The 21,860-nt window shown below is 37.3% G+C and overlaps 2 protein-coding genes across 9 annotated transcripts in view; one reads left to right on the forward strand and one right to left on the reverse strand.

Moving 5' to 3' along the window:
* The first annotated feature begins 1,119 nt into the window (after nt 1-1,119).
* prozb (protein Z, vitamin K-dependent plasma glycoprotein b) lies at nt 1,120-10,957 on the forward strand. Its single transcript, XM_079422413.1, has 8 exons — nt 1,120-1,326; nt 2,597-2,760; nt 4,399-4,423; nt 4,634-4,747; nt 6,852-6,983; nt 7,072-7,136; nt 7,764-7,881; nt 9,110-10,957. The coding sequence occupies exons 1-8, from the start codon at nt 1,257-1,259 to the stop codon at nt 9,628-9,630; spliced, it is 1,209 nt and encodes a 402-aa protein (XP_079278539.1). The 5' UTR covers nt 1,120-1,256; the 3' UTR covers nt 9,631-10,957.
* A 143-nt stretch (nt 10,958-11,100) lies between these two features.
* Nucleotides 11,101-21,860, reverse strand: part of pcid2 (PCI domain containing 2) — a 12,219-nt gene continuing 1,459 nt past the window's right edge. For 6 of the 8 annotated variants that reach the window (XM_079422408.1, XM_079422406.1, XM_079422407.1 and 3 more), the window contains exons 2-15: nt 21,796-21,860; nt 19,930-20,019; nt 18,052-18,125; nt 17,906-17,971; nt 17,782-17,823; nt 17,649-17,703; nt 17,397-17,500; nt 16,540-16,615; nt 16,107-16,248; nt 15,577-15,677; nt 14,225-14,298; nt 12,892-13,017; nt 11,957-12,080; nt 11,101-11,317 (exon numbers count right to left, since the gene is read on the reverse strand). The exon at nt 21,796-21,860 is cut by the window's right edge. In XM_079422408.1, the coding sequence (XP_079278534.1) occupies nt 11,228-11,317; nt 11,957-12,080; nt 12,892-13,017; nt 14,225-14,298; nt 15,577-15,677; nt 16,107-16,248; nt 16,540-16,615; nt 17,397-17,500; nt 17,649-17,703; nt 17,782-17,823; nt 17,906-17,971; nt 18,052-18,125; nt 19,930-20,019; nt 21,796-21,831 (1,200 nt within the window). In that variant the 5' untranslated portion in view covers nt 21,832-21,860 and the 3' untranslated portion in view covers nt 11,101-11,227. Of the gene's footprint in view, nt 11,318-11,956; nt 12,081-12,891; nt 13,018-14,224; nt 14,299-15,576; nt 15,678-16,106; nt 16,249-16,539; nt 16,616-17,396; nt 17,501-17,648; nt 17,704-17,781; nt 17,824-17,903; nt 17,972-18,051; nt 18,126-19,929; nt 20,020-21,795 lie in introns of all 8 variants that reach the window. The other 2 variants (XM_079422404.1, XM_079422405.1) reach the window with 1 other exon arrangement.

A 21,860-nucleotide genomic window follows, 5' to 3' on the forward strand; every position in this document is an offset into this window, starting at 1 on the left:
TCTGAGATATCATCGCTCTGCTGCAATATTTCAACACCATTAACATCAATTCCATGTGACGGTATTAAATCTAGAGTATGATTTAGACAATGAGTAGGTCCTGAAACATGTTGTTTAACACTAATAGAGTTCAGAATGTCTATAAATGCTGATCCCAACGAATCTCTTTCATTATCAACATGGATATTAAAATCACCAGCAATTAAGACTTTATCTGCAGCCAGCACCTCCTCAGATAGAAAATCATCAAATTCTTTAATAAAGTCTGTATGGTGCCCTGGTGGCCTGTATACAGTAGCCAATACAAACATTTCAGGGGATTTATCATTAACACGTATTTCTTTGGATAACGTTATATGAAGCATCGTTACTTCGAAGGAATTATACTTTAAACCCGACCTCTGAGAAATACTGAAAATATTGCTATAAATTCTGGCAACACCTCCTGCTTTATCTTTTGGACGCAGCTCATGTTTATTCTTGGGGGGTGGACTCGTTTAAAGTAATGTATTCATCTGGTTTTATCCAGGTTTCTGTCAAACAGAGCACATCTAGTTTATGATCAGCAATCATATCATTTACAAAAAGTGCTTTTGTAGAAAGGGATCTAATATTCAATAAGCCAAGCTTTATCATGTGTTTATCTGTATTATGTCTGTTTTTTATTTGTTGGACATCAATTAAATTGTTACTCTTACTTTGGTTTGGATGTTTTCTGTATTTTCTAGTTCGGGGAACAGACACAGTCTCTATAGTGTGATATCTGGGTGAAGGAGTCTCTATGTGCTGAGAATTAACTGACTTCTGTGACGCGAGGCGGCTAGCAGACGGTCGGTTTAGCCAGTCTGTCTGCTTCCTGACCTGGGCCCCAGTTAGTCAAGTACATGTGGAGGCCTTCACAAACACACAGATAAAGCGTTCAGAGGTCATGTTGACAGACTAGAGTCCAGATACACAGCGCTGAGCACACAGAGTCTCTCTCAAACACAGCAACCATCTCATTTTCACTATTTACCTTGTAGACATCAATGAAAATCATAGGAATGAACAAACGTGACTCAATGCGCTGATTTCAAATTCTGAACATCCTACGTGTCTTAAATGTTGTAGTTGTGTACAGTAAGAAAGACGCACGTATCCTGAAGAAGACGCTCTTTGGAGAGGAACTGATGTTATTGAGTATTGATTGTGGGCGGGGCTACAGACGCTGTGATCAGTGACTGACAGTCGGTGAGAGCTTCTGCTGATTGATCGCGATGGAATCGCTCATATGTCGTCTGCTGTTCTTCACGTTGATCGCTCATCAGGTGTCGGATCAACAGACGGGTGAGAGATCAACTATCTGGATTCATGGTTGCTGTCCTTCTTTTGCTCTGTTTTACTGGTTTGATTAGGCCGTTCGGTGCTAATAGCTGTGTTTCCATCCAGAGTTATGAATTAAACTTATGCTCTAAATTGGAATATCGCATAAAACCTTTGTGAATAAAGCACTGTTTCCATCCAACGAGTTAAAGAGAACAATATCGCCACTTCCTGATAAACTTGCGCTAAACATCACGAAGAAAAATTACATTTGCTGCAGACTATTAGAAGGCACTGTAGCCTATATAATAATTTCCTTATACAATAAAGCTTCAGAGGAAACACGGTCATGTTGTCTTGTTTTCGGAGCCTGCTGTTTGCGAGTTAATTAACGAAGCACTTTGCTCAAGCATTTTAGATGCTGTGACATGAGATCGGACCATTGGTTGGTCCAGTTTTATACTGTTCCACTGAAAAATCGCATGCATTTTTTGATGCGCATTAAGGAATTTATTCATTAAAAGTGTTTCCATTGTAGTTAATGCGTATGTTTTCTTACCGGATAAGAATTTTATACAACTTAGTTGAGCTTATATGTTTTTTATGCGTATTTTTAGAATTTATGCATTTCCATCCAGCGTTTTTTATGCAAAATCCCAAAATGCGCATAAAAATAGTTGAAAATGAGAATTTAACTTATGCACAAAACTGGAATATGGCATAAAACATAATATTTGTGAATAAAGCACCGTTTCCATCCAATGAGTCAAAGAGAACAATATCGTCACTTCCTGATAAACTGGGACTAAATATCACTAAGAAAAGTAGGAGAAGACAGAATGTAATAATGTTCATATATGATAAAGACGAAACACAATAAATGTGGTTAATGCTTTCGGAGGTGGATGCTGCTGTTTGTGAACGCAGTCGTGCAAGAATATTATACAGAAATACTTTGATGACAGACTTTGCTCAGACATTTCAGACGCTGTGCAATGAGATCGGTCCGCTGGTAAGTCAGGTGTCCCCGTCCCATCGTGCAACATCACATGACTTTTTAATAAATCAAATTTATTCGGTAAAAGTGTTTCCATTGTAGTTTATGTGCATTTTTTCCTACTCAATTGTGCACATACGTTTTTTAGAAAATATAACATCTTGGCGTTTCCATCCAGCGTTTTTCATGCAATATCCCAAAATACACATAAATAGGTGGATGGAATCATAGCTACTGTTAGATAACTTGTCAAACGTGCACAGCATGATGTTTGTTGAAGTTCTGGGTGTGTTCCAGTGTTTCGGTCCCAGCGGCGAGCCAATGCGCTTCTGCAGCGCTCCAGACGGGCCAATGCATTCCTGCTGGAGGAGATCCTGCAGGGGAATCTGGAGCGCGAGTGCTTTGAGGAGAGATGCAATAAAGAAGAAGCCAGAGAATGCTTCGAGAACGACCAGAAGACAGTATGACATCTGATGATCATCACAAACACATCACTGATCAGTGATTCAGGATTGTTTTTGTTGGGATGCTTATAAAATAATTGAATTTCGTAGGCAATGAACACACAAACGGTCTCTCAACAAGCGGTTTCTGTAATCTGGAGTTCTTTAGATACAACACAGCTTCTATAAAGACCAGGTGTTCTGCATTGCTAAAAATGTATATCTTCCTCAATAATTTTGTCTTGTTTTCCTGTATAAATATCTAAACTTTCAATATATGAAGTCTTGTTTTCTGAGAAACTGGACAAAAGTAAGTGAGTTTATGATTAAAACAAATCTGTCGATGGGGAATGAACACATTTTCCCTTTGAATTAAGATTTTTCTGATTCCATTGGCAGATATTTGTTCTTGGTTTAATTATAAAATCTCTTCATTTTCATCAGTTTCTCAGAAAACAAGACTTCTTATCTTGTCATTTTGCTTCTCCAGTAAAATTAACTGGAGATGTTTTCAGTTTTAGGAAAACGACAAAAAATACTGATGAAGAAAGTCACTTTTTTGCAGTGTGAAATATTTCCATATTTTAGTGTTTGAAACAGAGATATCAAAACTTTTTTTTTTTTTTTGTAAAATTAATTCAAACGTAATTGAGATCTGTGGGAAGTTGTCTTTTCAAACTGTACAACAATTGTGTTCCTTAAATTTTCTTCACTTGCTGTTAAAACGTCCGTCAATGCATTTATAAGGTCACATTATAAAGTCTACAGTTATTGAGCACATAGAAGTTAGACATTAACAGCTCTTTATAATTATTACCTTATCAGCTCTTTACATTAATAATGGTTCATGCACCGCCGGTGGATTAGGCTACAAACACTGTATTTTAATACTGTAAGGGTAGGTTTAGGGTTGGAGTAGATGTACACATTAATAAAGCCTCACACCACATTAATATCATGCTGGAAGCTAAATCTGATAGCTAGCATTTTCACTGTCAAATTATGTTACGCGGTTAAAAAACGCGCGAAAATCTGTAAATGAGGCGCAGCGGTCAAAGTCTGTTTAACATCATTTTTAGATCGAAAATCACTTTTTTTTCTTTTCCCATCACCGCTAGTTGAGCAAAGGACATTAATTCAGTCTTTTTGGACAATCTATCTGAAGTTTAACCCTCAACATTTTAGCTACTGACCAGATCTGAGCTCTTCTGAGATTTGTCTGAAGTCCGCGCTCTTTTTCTAGATATTAAATATCCCTCTATGATTATTAGATATTATCGCTGTTGATGATGAACTTAAAACGATTGCCGTAGCTGAGCACGCGTGACTGGCTCCTCAACAAAACAATAGTTGCTACACGAGCAAATTAAACAAACTTTTTACCATTCTTCTTCTTTTCTTATTTGTTAGTGTTTAATTATTTTTATGTGTAATGAAAGTGACACTGAAAGTAAAAACTGAAAAATCATTAGGAAATAGTTGGACACCCCCAAAGCCCCGCCCCCTCTCAGGAACCGAACGAGGGTTTAATCATTGTTCATTGAACATCCAGACATTAAATATAAATGAATCACACGTGTTTCCTCTCTGAATGTGTGAGTTTAAAAATGATTTAACTAAATGCTGCTCTCATAACTGCTTTTTTTCCCTTTAAAGAATGAGTTCTGGAACAAATACTATGGTAAGTAACCTTCAGAAAGTTTGATCATACTATAAATGGATTTCAATGAAATGATCATTATATAAATGACCTGATGAATACTCACTAGCTTTTGATAGCTCATATTGTTTGCTGCACACATAGTTTTTATATTTGCACTATTCTGATAGTGATTTGAGCTGCTGCATTATTGTAGCTGTAATAATAATGAATATTTCTTTATGTTTTCAGATGGAGACCAGTGCCGCTCGAACCCCTGTAAACACGGCGGCACCTGCAGGGATGGGATCGGTGGTTACACCTGCACGTGTGCGGAGGCGTACAGCGGCAGCGACTGTCAAACCGGTGAATATAGTGATTTACACGTGTAAAATGATGTTGATGATGTTACACTGTAAAAAAAAAAAAATTGAGCAAACTTAATATTTTAAGGTAACCAGCTTCAGCTGATTTTTGAATTCTCTCAACTTATTTTTGTAGGACATTCTCAACTTTTTGTTGTATAAAACAACAATTTAAGAAAACTCAAAAATCTGCTGGTTGCCTTAAAATTTTAAGTTTGCTCAACTTTTTTTTTTTTACAGTGTAGTGAACACTAGTGTTGGGGGTAACGCATTACAAGTAACATCAGTTATGTAATCAGATTACTTTTTTTCAAGTAACTAGTAAAGTAATGCATTACTTTTTAATTTAGAAGGAAATATCTGAGTTACTTTTTCAAATAAGTATCTCCAGTTCCTGTGTTTGTGATGTATTGAGTGACAGCTCTGGTGCTGAGAGAAATCAGGAGTAAGTGCAGAGCGTTGTGTGTGAACATGATCTTACTGTAGTTCTAGACTAAATATCTACATGATCTTACTGTAGTTCTAGACTAAATATCTACATGATCTTACTGTAGTTCTAGACTAAATATCTACATGATCTTACTGTAGTTCTAGACTAAATATCAACATGATCTTACTGTAGTTCTAGACTAAATATCTACATCAACATGATCTTACTGTAGTTCTAGACTAAATATCATCATGATCTTACTGTAGTTCTAGACTAAATATCATCATGATCTTACTGTAGTTCTAGACTAAATATCTACATGATCTTACTGTAGTTCTAGACTAAATATCTACATGATCTTACTGTAGTTCTAGACTAAATATCTACATGATCTTACTGTAGTTCTAGACTAAATATCTACATGATCTTACTGTAGTTCTAGACTAAATATCATCATGATCTTACTGTAGTTCTAGACTAAATATCATCATGATCTTACTGTAGTTCTAGACTAAATATCATCATGATCTTACTGTAGTTCTAGACTAAATATCTACATGATCTTACTGTAGTTCTAGACTAAATATCTACATGATCTTACTGTAGTTCTAGACTAAATATCATCATGATCTTACTGTAGTTCTAGACTAAATATCATCATGATCTTACTGTAGTTCTAGACTAAATATCTACATGATCTTACTGTAGTTCTAGAATAAATATCATCATGATCTTACTGTAGTTCTAGACTAAATATCAACATGATCTTACTGTAGTTCTAGACTAAATATCAACATGATCTTACTGTAGTTCTAGACTAAATATCATCATGATCTTACTGTAGTTCTAGACTAAATATCTACATGATCTTACTGTAGTTCTAGACTAAATATCAACATGATCTTACTGTAGTTCTAGACTAAATATCAACATGATCTTACTGTAGTTCTAGACTAAATATCATCATGATCTTACTGTAGTTCTAGACTAAATATCTACATGATCTTACTGTAGTTCTAGACTAAATATCAACATGATCTTACTGTAGTTCTAGACTAAATATCTACATGTATTTACTCATCTCACCTGCACTAAAACACATTCAGTGTTCCTCAAAATCAATAAAAACAGTCAAATACAAACTTAGAATATTATACAAACTGCAATAATTAAATATGATAAATAAGACAAATATCACTTATGAATTTACTTCCATTTTATTAACCAATGTCTTTGCTGCTTCCCTTCGATGATCTAATTTAACCATACTAATAATCAAAAATGACACATTTGTGTTTGATTGTAGTTATTGCTGAATAGTGTTGAACTTTCTTCTCCTGCGTCATATTCTTCATGTGATTAGTTTGAGCGGCGCTCTCTACTGTACAGACCTGAATCTACATTTATTTCATTTTTGTTGTGAAAGAGCTTTTACATTTGTAAAACTTTTTATATTAAAAAGAAACAAGCAAGCCCTGCCCAGATTTAAAAAGTAACTCAAAAGTAACTTTCCATAAAAAGTAACTAAGTAACATAATTAGTTACTTTTTTAGAGAGTACCGCAACATTGTAATGCAGTACTTATAAAAGTAACTTTTCCCAACACTGGTGAACACATGATGTGAGGTCTGCTGAGTTTGTCTGTCAGATGCTTCATGATGATGACATTTTGCAGATAAATCCCAGTGTCCGTCTGCTGGGCCTTTAGCATGTGAGCATTTCTGCAAACCGACGCTGGGTTCGTACCGCTGCTTCTGTGCGCGCGGATACACGCTTCACAGTGACGGCAGGAGCTGCTCGCCTCACGGTACCCAACCATCACTGCATCACTGCACAGATCCGCTCTTCTCTAACATGCTTCCTGTAATAAACCTGCTATTGTGTGTTACAAACAGTTCAGAACCCATGCGGGACGACAGAGGCATCCAGCTTCTGTCCTGATGGACGCTGCCCATGGGAGGTGAGCACTGGATGGTTCTTCAGATCACAGATCAGTTCATGCATATTTATTTGTTTTGCAAGTATTTGCAGCGTGCTTCTGTTTTTGCAGTGCGTTTTTGTATTTAGTTATGTTGCGAGTATTTGCAGTGCATTTCCGTTTTCTCAACACGTTTTGGTATTTAATTGTGTTGCGAGTATTTGCAGCGCATCTCTGTATTTTGTCACGTTGTGATTATTTGCAGCGCGTTTGTGATTTGTCACGTTGTGAGTATTTGCAGCACTTTTCTGTTTTCGCAGCACGTTTTTGTATTTAGTTGTGTTGCGAGTATTTGCAGCACGCTTCTGTGTTTTGTCGCGTTGTATTTGCAGCACGTTTTTGTATTTAGTTGTGTTGCTAGTATTTGCAGCGCATTTCTGTTTTCGCAGCACGTTTGTGTATTTAGTTGTGTTGCAAGTACTTGCTGCACGTTTCTGTGTTTTGTCACGTTGTGAGTATTTGCAGCATGTGTGTTGTCAAATTTATGAAGATGTTTTCTTAATTTGCATGTGTTTTTTAAATTTGCAGCGCATTGAGCTCTCTCGGCCACTGTAACAAACATCCAATCAGAAGGGCAGCTGCATGATGATGGTGTGTTTTGTGCTGCAGGTGAAGTTCCTGAACGCCAGCGGGGACGTTGTGTGTCATGGTGCGGTTCTGGGACGGAAGTCTGTGCTGACGTCGGTCGCGTGTATGTCTGCGCTGAAGCACCTGCAGGTCACTGTCGGTGAGCAGCGTTACATAACACACTCGTCTTAACCGACCCTCATGTGCTCTAGTCAACATTGAATAGAATAGAATATACTTTATTGCCCCATTCCTGGGAAATTTGTCTTGGACACCATGACCCAGCCAGTTCACAACACAGTGCATAATCATCTACAAACAGTACAAACATCACCCCTACACTTGTACTTTAGAGTTCAGCAGTTTGTTTTAGTCGTCACAGTCCAGCAGATTCACACTCGCTAGCATCGGGCTCAGAGAAGATTATATTAGCAATATTTTTGGTAAATTTGGTCCATTTTTAACTAGTTTAAATTTTAGGAAAATATATATTTTTTAAGTTATTTACTATTATACTATTTATTCATATTTATATATAGCTTTTATTTATATATTATCAGCTTTCATTTTAATTGAGGTTTTAGTAATTTTATGTGGTTGCATTTTATTTAATATATATATATATTAGCTTTAACTTATTTTAGTTTTAGTATTTTAATACTTCAACAAACTTACTTAATCTTAGTTGCAGACAAGGTTTAACATTTTTTGGAGTTTTATTTATTTATACCATTATTTAAATTAGTGAAGATTATTTGTAATAGTTTTAGATTTAGTTAACAATAACTACACTGCTTCTGGTTTTGAAAGAAAATAGAGCTTTTGACATACAACAAGCTTCAAGTGAATAAATACATTTGTATCAAAGTATTTTAGAGTTTGACTGAATTGTTATCTTAGTAGCATTCATATACTAATACAGATTTTGTTGATATTTTGAATTAGATTTTATTTATATATATATTTTTAATATATTTGTTTTCATTTTACTTTTAGTTTTTTTGTAAATATGTAGTTTTTATTAATTTTTATTTATTAGTTTTAGTTTGTTATTTTAGTAATTTACTTTAAACTAAACGAAGTGAAATGAAATATTTTATTTTTATTTTTTATGAATATTATTTTTTATTTGTTGATTCAATGCTCAATTCAATTATGTTTTGTTTCAAGTATCAAAAGTGTTTTTTTTTGTACAGTTTTAGTTAAATATAGTAACCCTGCGACTGCACACATGACCTTTGATATCAGCAAAAGATGGGAAGTGTTTCTCCTTCTCTTAGATATGCATGATTTTATATGTAACCCTGCTGTCAGTGACCCGTCAGAAGTGACCCGAGAGCCTCGTTTGTGATCTGTGTGTTCTGTTCTTGTGTTGTTGTGTTCTCCAGCGGGCCGTCACTCGAGCGCAGTGCTGCGTGTCTCCAGCTGGACGCCGCACAAGCGTTATGTGTCCGGTCCGGAGGATGACCTGGCCTTCCTGGAGCTGCAGGAGCCCTTCACACAGAACATGTCCATCATCCCACTCTGTCTGCCGGAGAAGGACTACAGCGAGAACATCCTGATGAGGGCGGGCCGAGAGGGCGTGGTCACGGTTGGAGCCACACACTCTTACCTCTCATTGGACGACTGCCGCGACACTCTCAACCTCAGCTTCCTGATGACCAATAAGATGTTCTGCATGCAGAAGCCGCAGTCTGAGGTCTCGGTCCGGAGCGGAGCAAAGGTGTGTGTTGTGAAGTCTGGGAGTCCTGTGGCGACGGTGGAGGGAAAGACGGCGTTCCTGACCGGCGTTTCTCTGACCGCTGGAGGCTGCGATGATGGACTGCTTTTCACCAAACTGTCCCGATACCTGCACTGGCTGCGACCGCTGCTGCTCGCCGCCGAGAAAGAACAACAACAGCAGCAATGATGATGAAGAAACTTATCTAATCTACTGAGAACACTGGCTGATGCACACGAGCAAATCTCATGAGCATGCATCATATTTCACCATAAAATATAGAAATTACAGTGTGCAAGTAACCCCCCCACCCCCAGACAAGCTCTGATTACATAATGCAAAAAATTTGAATATAGTTTTAGAACTGTAAGATTTTTTATGTTTTTTAAAGAAGTCTCTTCTGCTCACCAAGCCTGCATTTATACATCAAAAGCAGTAAAAATTTTGAAATATTTTTACTATTTAAAATAACTGCTTTCTATTTGAATATATTTTAAAATGTAATTTTATCCTCTGATTTCAAAGCTGAATTTCCAGCATCAGTCACATGATCCTTCAGAAATCATGCTAATATTCTGATTTGCTACTTAAAATATATTTATTATTATTATTATGTTGAAAACAGCAGAACAGATTTTTTTCAGGTTTCTTTGATGAATAGTAAGTTCAGAAGAACAGCATGAGAACAGGTGTAGTGTATAATGTTACAAAAGCTTTTTATTTCAGATAAATGCTGACCTTTGGATCTTTCTATTCATCAAAGAATCCTGAAAAAAATGTACTCAACTGTGTTCAACATTGATAATAATCAGAAATGTTTGTTGATCAGTAAATCAGTATATTATTATGATTTCTGAAGATCATGTGACACTGAAGACTGGAGTAATGATGCTGAAAATACAGCTGCAGATCACAGAAATACATTACAGTTTAACACATATTCACATAGAAAACAGCTGTTTGAAATAGTAAAAATATGTCAATATTTTACTGTTTTTGCTGTACTTTGGATCAAATAAATGAAAGCTTGGTGAGCAGAAGAAGAGAATTCTAGATTTGAAAATAATCCGGGCAGCTTCACGTTCAGAGTCACTGTAAATCAGTTTCCCAACATTGCTCTGTTTGTTTGAGTGATGTTTCAACCTCTGACTCAGCCAATCACCTGAGTTTGGGGCGGGGCTTTCTGACTGACTGACCAATGACAGACGAGTGTTTGAAAAAGTCAGTTTTGTTTGATGTAATGATGTGGAGATTGATCATGCCAACATTTGTTTATAGTGATTTCAAATAATATAAATGTATTGCAGTTACATCCAAAAGAATACATCTGCACTGTAAAATTTATTTTTTTTTTGAAGTTGTAAATAAAGCTATTGTATGTTTTACAAGAAAATACTATTTCAGTCTTTCTGCTTCAAAATTTCACGTTTAATTTAATGTTACTTGCTGTTTCTTTGTAACTGAAGTGTGAAATTGACTAATAAAAATATTACATTAAAAAAAGAATGTTAAATTTAAAAACAGGCTTCCCCTTCTTTATGCAGAATATTTGAGGTGAAATATGATCATGCTCCGTTCTGAAACACATGAACATTTACTGTGTTTTATAGTGATGTGTTTTGAGCCGCAGCAGCACGAAATAAAACAGACAAATGTACAAAACAGTGCGACTTTTATTTGACAATCAATTTTAAAAAAAAGGGCGAACATAAAATGAGGCTGAACTGCTGAGCACCGGCGCGTTTGACAGGATTGTGGAGTAACAGGTGCATTCTGGGAGCTGAGGTTAGGATATGCTGGACAGCGGAGGAAACGGGTTCTGCTTGCTGACCACCAGCTTCTGGTGCTGATGGGAAATATAACCCTTGATGTGACCCTGAGACAGAGAGAAAACACATCAGACCTGCAGAAATAGCCTGGAGCTGCTCAAAACATGCTTGATCGCTGAAATAAAAGATGAAAAACAAACTCAAATAAGTGCAAGTTAAAGCACTAAAACGATTATATAGCTAAAAAAAAAAAAAAAGCTAAAATTGAAAAAATAAACTTTAAAAAAAAATATATTTTTTAAAGGGAATAAAGTAAATAAGAGTAATATCAAAAAATCTAAAAATGATAAATTAAGAAATTAAACAAAGCAGAAAATGTGTTATATTTAAAAACAAAATATAGAAATGATATCGAGCAAGTAACCTCTCCTCGATTTCTGATCACTTTAATGTAAATTGATATAAATATGCATTTGAAATGCTACAGTGGCGTGTCAGTTTCATGTTCAGAGTTATTACTCATTAGCCGTTTGAAACGCTGTGATTCTGTGACGCTTCACAACATTGATCTGTTTGTTTGAGTGATGGGTCAACGTCCGACTTGACCAATGACCTGTGTTTGGGGCGGGACTATCTGACTGACTGACCAATGACGGAAGAGTATTTCAAACGGTCCTTTTTGCATGATGTAATAGTGCAGAGATTGACCTTGATTAAAACACCTTTAAATTAAATACGTGTCTCACCATGTAGATGAGGTTGGCGAGGATGCACTGAACCTCGTCGAAGTCCACGTCCTCCACCTTCATCATCCTCAGCGCCACGAGGAAGGCGTCCAGAGGAAGCTGATGGGTCTTCAGCAGATGGTACCTGCAGATCAGACCCGGCTCAATCAAACTCCCAAAGAGCCAAGTAGAAGTATAGTTTGGATATAAACTCTGATGTGTACGGCGGCGAGTAGCAATCAAAACATTGAATATATCACCTTTTGAAAGTAATTTGATGCTTCAAATAAAGATTTATTACATTGTTGCACCAGAAGGTGGCGAGAAGCAGCTGTTAAAATGTATCTGTCTTTGAATCATTCAAGAGATTCATTTAAAGCTGATTCATCCAGTAATGAAACAAGTACATCTTGAGTGAGTCACTGAATCATTCATTCACAAATTACTTGTGATTCTATTCTATTGTGATTCTACACTGCAAAAAGGATTTTCTTCCTTAGTATTTGTGTCTTGTTTTCTTGTATAAATATCTACAAATTCTGGAATTAAGATGCAGTTACTTGACAACAAAAAATAACATGATATTATTATTATTAAAGATATTGTGTCTTGTTTTCTGAAAAAAGTATTCAAATTTTGTTAGTTTTTAGCAAAAATATCTGCCGATGGGGTAAGAAAAAGAATCTTGTTTAGCCTTTGAATTGAGATTGTTTTTCTTACCCCATCAGAGACCCCCTCATGATTGTAAAGCGCTTTGGGTGTACGGCAATACACAATAAAGCGCTATATAAATGCATCATTCATTCATTCATCAGCAGATATTTTTACTTGTTTTAAAACAGACACAGAATAAATATGTTTGACTTTTTTACTCACATTGGAATGGAAACTGGGAATGGGTATGGATAAGCAGAAAGGGAATTGATCAAACTCAAACGATACCCGGCCCTACTCACACTTTCTTGAAGAGGTTCCTGAAGGTGATGATCTTCAGCTTCTCCAGGATGAGGAAGATGCCGCAGCGGATGAAGAAGGTCTCGTGCTTGACCAGAGCTTCGTTGAGCAGCAGGAGGTTTCCCTCGCTGACATACACACACAGACAAGATCATGAGCATGATGATCTATAGCATCTTGTGCTGAGAGTGTGTGTGTGTCTGTCTGTGAGTGAGTATGTGTGTGTGTGTCTGTGTGAGCGTGAGTGTGAGCGTGAGTGTGTGTGAGTGCATGCACGTGTGTGTCTGTGTGTGAGTGTGAGTGAGCGCATGCACGTGTGTGTCTGTGTGTGAGTGTGAGTGAGCGCATGCACGTGTGTGTGTGCGTGTGTGTGCATGCACGTGTGTGCGTGAGTGAGAGTGCGTGTGTGTGTATGAGAGTGTGTGAGCACGTGTGTGTGTGAGTTAGTGTGCGTGCGTGCGTGCGTGAGTGCATGCACGTGTGAGTGAGTGCGTGTGTGTGAGTGAGTGTGCGTGCGTGAGCGCGTGTGTGTGTATGAGAGTGTGTGAGCACGTGAGTGTGCGTGCGTGAGTGTGAGTGCATGCACGTGTGAGTGAGTGCGTGTGTGTGTATGAGAGTGTGTGAGTGAGTGCGTGCGTGAGCGTGAGTGCGTGTGTATGAGAGTGTGTGAGCACGTGAATGTGCGTGCGTGAGCGTGAGTGCATGCACGTGTGAGTGAGTGCGTGTGTGTGTGTATGAGAGTGTGTGAGTGAGTGTGCGTGTGTGAGCGTGAGTGCGTGTGTATGAGAGTGTGTGAGCACGTGAGTGTGCGTGCGTGAGTGTGAGTGCATGCACGTGTGAGTGAGTGCGTGTGTGTGTATGAGAGTGTGTGAGTGAGTGTGCGTGCGTGAGCGTGAGTGCGTGTGTATGAGAGTGTGTGAGTGAGTGTGCGTGCGTGAGCGTGAGTGCGTGTGTATGAGAGTGTGTGAGCACGTGAGTGTGCGTGCGTGCGTGCGTGAGTGCATGCACGTGTGAGTGAGTGCGTGTGTGTGTATGAGAGTGTGTGAGTGTGAGTGCGTGTGTGTGTATGAGAGTGTGTGAGCACGTGAGTGTGCGTGCGTGCGTGAGTGCATGCACGTGTGAGTGAGTGCGTGTGTGTGTGTGTATGAGAGTGTATGAGTGTGTGAGTGAGTGTGCGTGCGTGAGTGCGTGTGTATGAGAGTGTGTGAGCACGTGAGTGTGCGTGCGTGCGTGAGCGTGAGTGCATGCACGTGTGAGTGAGTGCGTGTGTGTGTATGAGAGTGTGTGAGTGTGTGTGTGCACGTGAGTGTGAGTGTGTGTGTGTGTGTGTTTTACCCCACAGCTTTGGTGATGTCTGTGAACTGCATGAGGTCGTACTTCTGCAGCAGCTGGGGTGTGGGCATGTGACCCTGAGAACATAAGAACATTCACCACACAGCAGCACTAACTACAACCAGAAAACAACCCGTGTGTTACTAGAAATAAAATAAACATTAACTGAAATTAAAAAAAAAATAAACTTAAATCTTATTTCAGATAGTTCTCAAGGCAACATTCCTCATTTTGATTTAGTTGTAATAAACCAAAAAAACTAAAAAAAAAAATTACTAAAACTTAGACTAAAATTTAAATGAAAACAAAATATAAAAATAAAAACCAATTCTAAATATTAATGAAAATATAATGGCATCAATGATACTAAAATGTATTTATCATTTTATGTTGTAACAGCATTAAAGGCTGTATTCATAGCAAACTGAAGAATAATAAGATTTAAAATAGTAACAATACTTCAATTAATTGTATGTAATAATTATATATATATATATATATATATGTATCTACAGTGGGGCAAAAACTGCTGATTCTTCAAGAAGGAGGGCTTCTTAAAGACAAACTAACAGGTCTGTGAGAGCCAGAATTCTTGCTGGTTGGTAGGTGATCAAATACATATTTCATGCAATAAAATGGAAATTAATTAATCCAAAATCATACAATGTGATTTTCTGGATTTTATTTATATTCTGTCTCTCACAGTTGAGGTGTTCCTACGATGAACATTACAGATCTCTCCATTCTTTGTAAGTGGGAAACCTGAAAAATCAGCAGTGTATCAAATACTTATTTGCCCCACTGTATCTGTGTGTGTATATATCTATATCTAAAAAAAAAACAACCTTTCTACGTGTACTGTGTTAAACTAACTGAGACTTGTCACAGCACTTGCATATCATTGCTCTTTTGTTGGTTTTGATTACTTCTATTGTCATCATCTGGATAAAAGCATCTGCTAAATGACTGAATGTAAAAGTAAAATTATATTTGATTTTTATTTTTTTTAAATCATATTTTCTTTCTATTTTTCTTTAATTGGTAAAATCTATAAAAATTCTAATATTTTCCCAGGACGATTAAAAAAAAAAGTCCATTAATATACTTTGAGTAAAAAAAAAATTAAATAAAATCACAAAGGCAATTCTCCACCTTTCATTAAAAAGTACATCTGCAAGTCATTTGACCAATTCTGCATCTGATTTATACAATCTATTTTAGAGATGTTTAGATCTTTCATTTATAGCGATGTAATATGTTATGGATATATTCATTCATTCCATTCACCACTTTGTGTAAATCTATCATATCAGTTTGTGTTTAAGATGAGCAGCTTCATCATGAGCGGTTCATACCAGCAGCATCTTGACGGGCAGCAGGTAGATGAGGATGAGCCTCTTGTTCCTCTGACTGGAGCGATGGCAGTGAGTGAAGGAGAAGGACAGATACTCCTCAGCTGGACACACCAGAGCAGAGACAGGCGTTCATCATCATCATCATCATCAGCATCACTAGGGCTGCGACGATAAATCAATGCAGAATGGTTTCGTGGATGGATTCTGAGATCTGAAGAGTCTGTAATCTCACCTCGGCTCAGAATGCTTTTATGACGCCAGATTAATGTGAACACATTCGCTTCAACCTTTTCGAATCTTATGAATGATTATTTTAGGTTGAAGTGTGTGTAAGGATTTGTAAACAAGCAGAGTAGGCTGTTTCTGAAGCATGCAGCGCCACCTGCTGTTCAAAACTAACCTCAGAATCCACTCCAGAAACAATCGCCATGCAGCCGGAAAATCTCAGAATCATTTCTCCATTCGTGATGCATGGATTTATATTCCCAGCCCTAGTCCTCACTGTCATGTACCTGAGGAGTCACACACACCTTGTTTGAAGTCGCTGTCGAACATGGCCTTCCTGCCCACGTAGTACTTGTACGTGACGCGCTGCGCCGTGCTGTACTCGTCCTTCAGGTTAGAGCTGTCGATGGCCCGGATCAGAGGCTTACACAGGTGCAGCTTATTGATCTGAGACACACACACACACAGAAATGACATGTGTGTTAGATGAAGCACTAAAATTATTAACTGCAACCTAATAAAAACTAAAACTGAACTAAAATTAAAACTAAAAGTGAAATAAAAGTAGATTAAGCCTAAAAATCTATATAAAAATGAGAAATGTACATGACAAAATTATAAAAATTAAACAAATTAAAATAAAAACTGAAAATATAAAAATAAAAGTTAATTCTAAACTATAATAGTACATAATATTATATTGATAACAGGTCAGAGGTCAGCATGCAGGACTCTTACTTTGAAATAGATCTTGAAGAGCTGATTGATCAGGAACAACATTCCCCATTTCTTTGAGTCATCGATCCCAGCACGACTGACACACACACACACACACACACACAAATAGATTTTTACATTTACTTTTTACATTTAGTCATTTAGCAGACGCTTTTATCCAAAGCAACTTACAAATGAGGACATTAGAAGCAATCAAAACCAGCAAAAGAGCAACAACATGCAAGCGCTATAACAAGTCTGGGTTATCCTAACACAGCACACACAGAAAGATACTCAAGAAAACGAGTAGATAGAATATAGAAAAAAGAAATTAGTGTTTTTTTGTGTTATTTTATAAGAATAAAGTAGATAGAATAGAAAAAAGAAAGCTAGTGTTAGTTTTACAAGAAAAGCTAGCAGTTAGAGAATAAATACACAATTGATAGAGGGTCTAATGTGCGTGTTTTTGTTTTTATTAATAAAAAATAAGACAGATAGATAAAATGATGGGTTCCACAAAAATATTGTGCAGCACAACTGTGTTCAACATTGATAATAATCAGGAATGTTTGTTGAGCAGTAAATCAGTATATTATTATGATTTCTGAAGATCATGTGACACTGAAGACTGGAGTAATGATGCTGAAAATACAGCTGCAGATCACAGAAATAAATTACACTTTAACACATATTCACACAGAAAACAGCTGTTTGAAATGTTAGTAATACTTCACTATTTTTACTGTATTTTTGATCAAATAAATGCAGCTTTGGTGAGCGGAAGAGACGTGTTTTCTGTGTCAATCAAGTGTTTTTTGTGGCTCTAATTAAGAATCAGTTGTGGACAGCAGTCTGTAATTAGTGTGTGAGACACTCACTTGTCACTGGCACACACTCTAAAGCAGCTCATGAGTTGTTCAGCTGCTTTCTCCAGCATGTCTCCAACCTTCCCCTTGCCTTTCGACAGCAGCTGCTGCTCCGCCTGTGCACACACACACACACACAGATAAAGTGACAAACACACACACACACACACAGATAAAGTGATAAACACACACACACACACACACAGATAAAGTGATAAACACACACACACACACACTGCTGTGGTCACAGAGCCACACTCTCACGTTATTGGCGAAAATCCTGAGGTCAAGGGTCACAGCGAACATGATCGGCAGCGCCCTAAAAACACAGAGATCATCAGAGACTGTTGTCATGTTTGTGCTTTAATACGACAGAAATCCATGATCCACGCCTCACCAGTTCTCCTCTTTATGAGCCTGGAACGCTTTCAGAAACGATGTTGAGCTGCGTTAAGAACCAAACACTGAACAACCGCACGTCTAACACACAGTCACACCACAAGAGAAGACACAAAGGATATTGAACCACCACCGTCTGGCATTTGTAGGCCTCCACAAAGTCATGATTGGACACAGCAAACGTGCATCTGCGGAGGAAGAGACGAGACGTCAGACACGATGCAGTGAGACCAGCAGCGAAGCATCACTGATGATGAGGAATCAGCACCTGAGATGAGCCGCCACCATCTCATCATACGGCGGCTCCAGCAGCTGCTGACACTTCTCCTCCGGACTGGACAGCTGCGACACACACACACACACACGTTAATAATGATGATCTTTGAGTTTCAGATACACACACGTCACGTACAGCTAGCAGAGCACTTCACATCATACACTAGAACGGGGGAATGTTTAGAGAAATGTTTACATAGAAACAGAAAAAATAAATAAATAAATAATACAAAATATATTTTAAAAAACTGAAATAAAAACAACAACAACAATAAAATGTGATTTAAACAAATAAACAAAAATAAAAACATTTTGAGTGCTGGGGGTCCATGGAGATGCTTTATTCAAAAAACTGAATATCTAAATAAACTGAAATAAAAACAATAAAGGTAATTAAAACAAAGAAACATTATATATATATATATATATACATAAAAACTAAAACATTTTGAGTGCTAGGGGGGTCTGTGGAAACACTTAGAGAAAAACAGAGTAAAACAAATTAATAGTGAAGAAATAATAATAAAAATAAAATTAAACTACATATCTAAATAAATAAAAAAAACTAACAAATGTGTTTAAAACAAATAAAAAATATTTTTGAGTGCTAGGCTTCACTGGAAATGTTTAGAGAAAATCAGGGTAAAAATTAACATATTGATCAAATTTTGGTGACTTTTGTACTTCCCTTTTTAATGATTTATCAAAGGCTTTCGAGACAGAGGATCATGACATATTGCTGCATTGATTGAAGAGTATTGGTTTATCAAGTCATGTTATTCTGTGGTTTAAAAATGACTTAAGTGGAAGAACGCAGTGTGTACAGGCTGAATCATTGGAGATTGCTAATGGTGCTCCCCAAGGTTCTGTGCTGGGGCCCCTTTTATTTACCATTTATATAAACAGTCTTGATTATGACATTCAGAATGATCATTTTCATTTTAAAGCTGATGATTCTGTCATGTACTGTAGTGCTTCTTCTGGACAGCAAGCTCTGTATCAGCTTCAGTCAGCTTTCAGTGTTATTCAGTCATGGATTTGCCATTTAAAACTTGTTCTAAATGCTGATAAAACCAAGTGTATGTTATTCTCAGGCTCAAGAAATTTGATAATTTAATTTCTCTTCAGACCTTACAGGGTACTGTGATTTGAGTTAGTAAAATAGTACAAATACCTTGGCATCATTGATGACGATCTACTATCTTTTACTTCCCATATTACTCAAAGAAAAAATTAAGAACTGGAATCTTGTTCAATAGAAATAGAAATGACTAAACCTGCTGTCTTTGGATCATTTTAAAACAGTTACTCTGCAAATAGAAGACGACTCGATGAAATGCAATTGTTTTAAGTGTTCTTAGTTTGTTTTTTATTTTTGTAAATGTGTTGCTGTTGCGGTCCATTTTGACCAGAACACTCCTGAGAAAGAGATTTTTCATCTCAGAGAGTCTTTCCTGGTTAAATAAAGGTTAAATAAATAAAATATAAACAAAATGAAAACTAAACAATGTGATTAAAATAAATACACAAAAACAAAACATTTTTGAGTGCTGGGGTCCATGGAAATGTTTAGAGAAAAAACACATCAGTAATAAAAAAATAACATTAAACTAAATATCTAAATAAATTAAAATAATTTGTTTAAAATAAAATATTTTTAATAAATAAAAAATATAACAGTACACTACTACAGAAAGTAAAACAACTTTAAATGTAACGTAATATAAACTAAATGTTCTCCAAACAATACTTTTCACATATTTATTTGAATGTTTCACTGTATAAATTGGGTCTTTATTCATGAAAATGCAGTAAGTTTTATGCTGGGTGTGCTGATATTTGGGATCAGTGTGAGTTTGTGTGAATGAACCTGCAGACGAGGATTGGCCACATGCGGGTGTTTGAAGGACAGCATCTCTGCACAGAAAGATCCGTCTCTGCTGTCGATGGCCTCCAGAACCTGCAGCACACATCACATACTCCATCACACACTACACACTACACATACTACACACACTACACACACTCACATCACTCACTACACACACTACACATACTACACATACTCCCATCACTCACTACACATACTACACACACTACACATACTCACATCACTCACTACACACACTACACATACTCCCATCACTCACTACACATACTACACACACTCACATCATTCACTACACACACTACACATACTCACATCACTCACTACACACACTACACACACTACACATCACATACTCTCATCACACACTACACACTACACATACTACACACACTACACACACTCACATCACTCACTACACACACTACACATACTACACATACTCCCATCACTCACTACACATACTACACACACTACACATACTCACATCACTCACTACACACACTACACATACTCCCATCACTCACTACACATACTACACACACTCACATCATTCACTACACACACTACACATACTCACATCACTCACTACACACACTACACATACTACACACACTACACATACTACACATACTCACATCACTCACTACACACACTACACATCACTCACTACACACACTACACACTCTCACATCACATACTCTCATCACTCACTACACATACTACACACACTACACATACTACACATACTCACATCACTCACTACACACACTACACATACTACACACACTACACACACTACAAATCACTCACTACACACACTACACATACTACACACACTACACACTCTCACATCACATACTCTCATCACTCACTACACATACTACACACACTACACATACTACACATACTCACATCACTCACTACACACACTACACACACTACACACACTCACATCACTCACTACACACACTACACATACATCACATACTCACATCACTCACTACACATACTACACATACTACACACACTCACATCACTCACTACACATACATCACATACTCACATCACTCACTACACACACTACACATACTACACACACTCACATCACTCACTACACATACATCACATACTCACATCACTCACTACACATACTACACATACTCACATCACTCACTACACATACTACACATACTACACATACTCACATCACTCACTACACATACTACACATACTCACATCACTCACTACACATACTACACATACTCACATCACTCACTACACATACTACACATACATCACATACTCACATCACTCACTACACACACTACACATACTACACATCACTCACTACACACACTACACATACATCACATACTCACATCACTCACTACACTCACTACACTCACTACACATACTACACATACTCACATCACTCACTACACACACTACACATACTACACACACTACACATACTACACATACTCACATCACTCACTACACACACTACACATACTACACACACTACACACACTACACATACTCACATCACTCACTACACACACTACACATACTACACACACTACACACACTACACACACTACAAATCACTCACTACACACACTACACACTCTCACATCACATACTCTCATCACTCACTACACATACTACACACACACTCACATCACTCACTACACATACTACACATACTCACATCACTCACTACACACACTACACACACTACACACACTCACATCACTCACTACACACACTACACATACATCACATACTCACATCACATCACACACGAGCACATAGAACACCCAGAACAGGCCACAGTGCACTCACCTGCTGCAGGTACTGATTGAGAGTGATGTGAGCCATCCTGACCTCCACAAGCACACAGCTGTGAG

Source organism: Barbus barbus, assembly GCF_936440315.1.
Source record: "Barbus barbus genome assembly, chromosome: 7".
Classification (NCBI taxonomy): Eukaryota; Metazoa; Chordata; class Actinopteri; order Cypriniformes; family Cyprinidae; genus Barbus; species Barbus barbus.

Excerpts from the sequence above, each read along its gene's own strand:
- prozb (XM_079422413.1), top strand. The coding sequence starts at position 1,257 with ATGGAATCGCTCATATGTCGTCTGCTGTTCTTCACGTTGATCGCTCAT. Across the intron at positions 4,424-4,633 it reads GTTCTGGAACAAATACTATG|ATGGAGACCAGTGCCGCTCG; the intron begins GTAAGTAACCTT and ends TTATGTTTTCAG. Across the intron at positions 7,882-9,109 it reads GCACCTGCAGGTCACTGTCG|CGGGCCGTCACTCGAGCGCA; the intron begins GTGAGCAGCGTT and ends TGTGTTCTCCAG.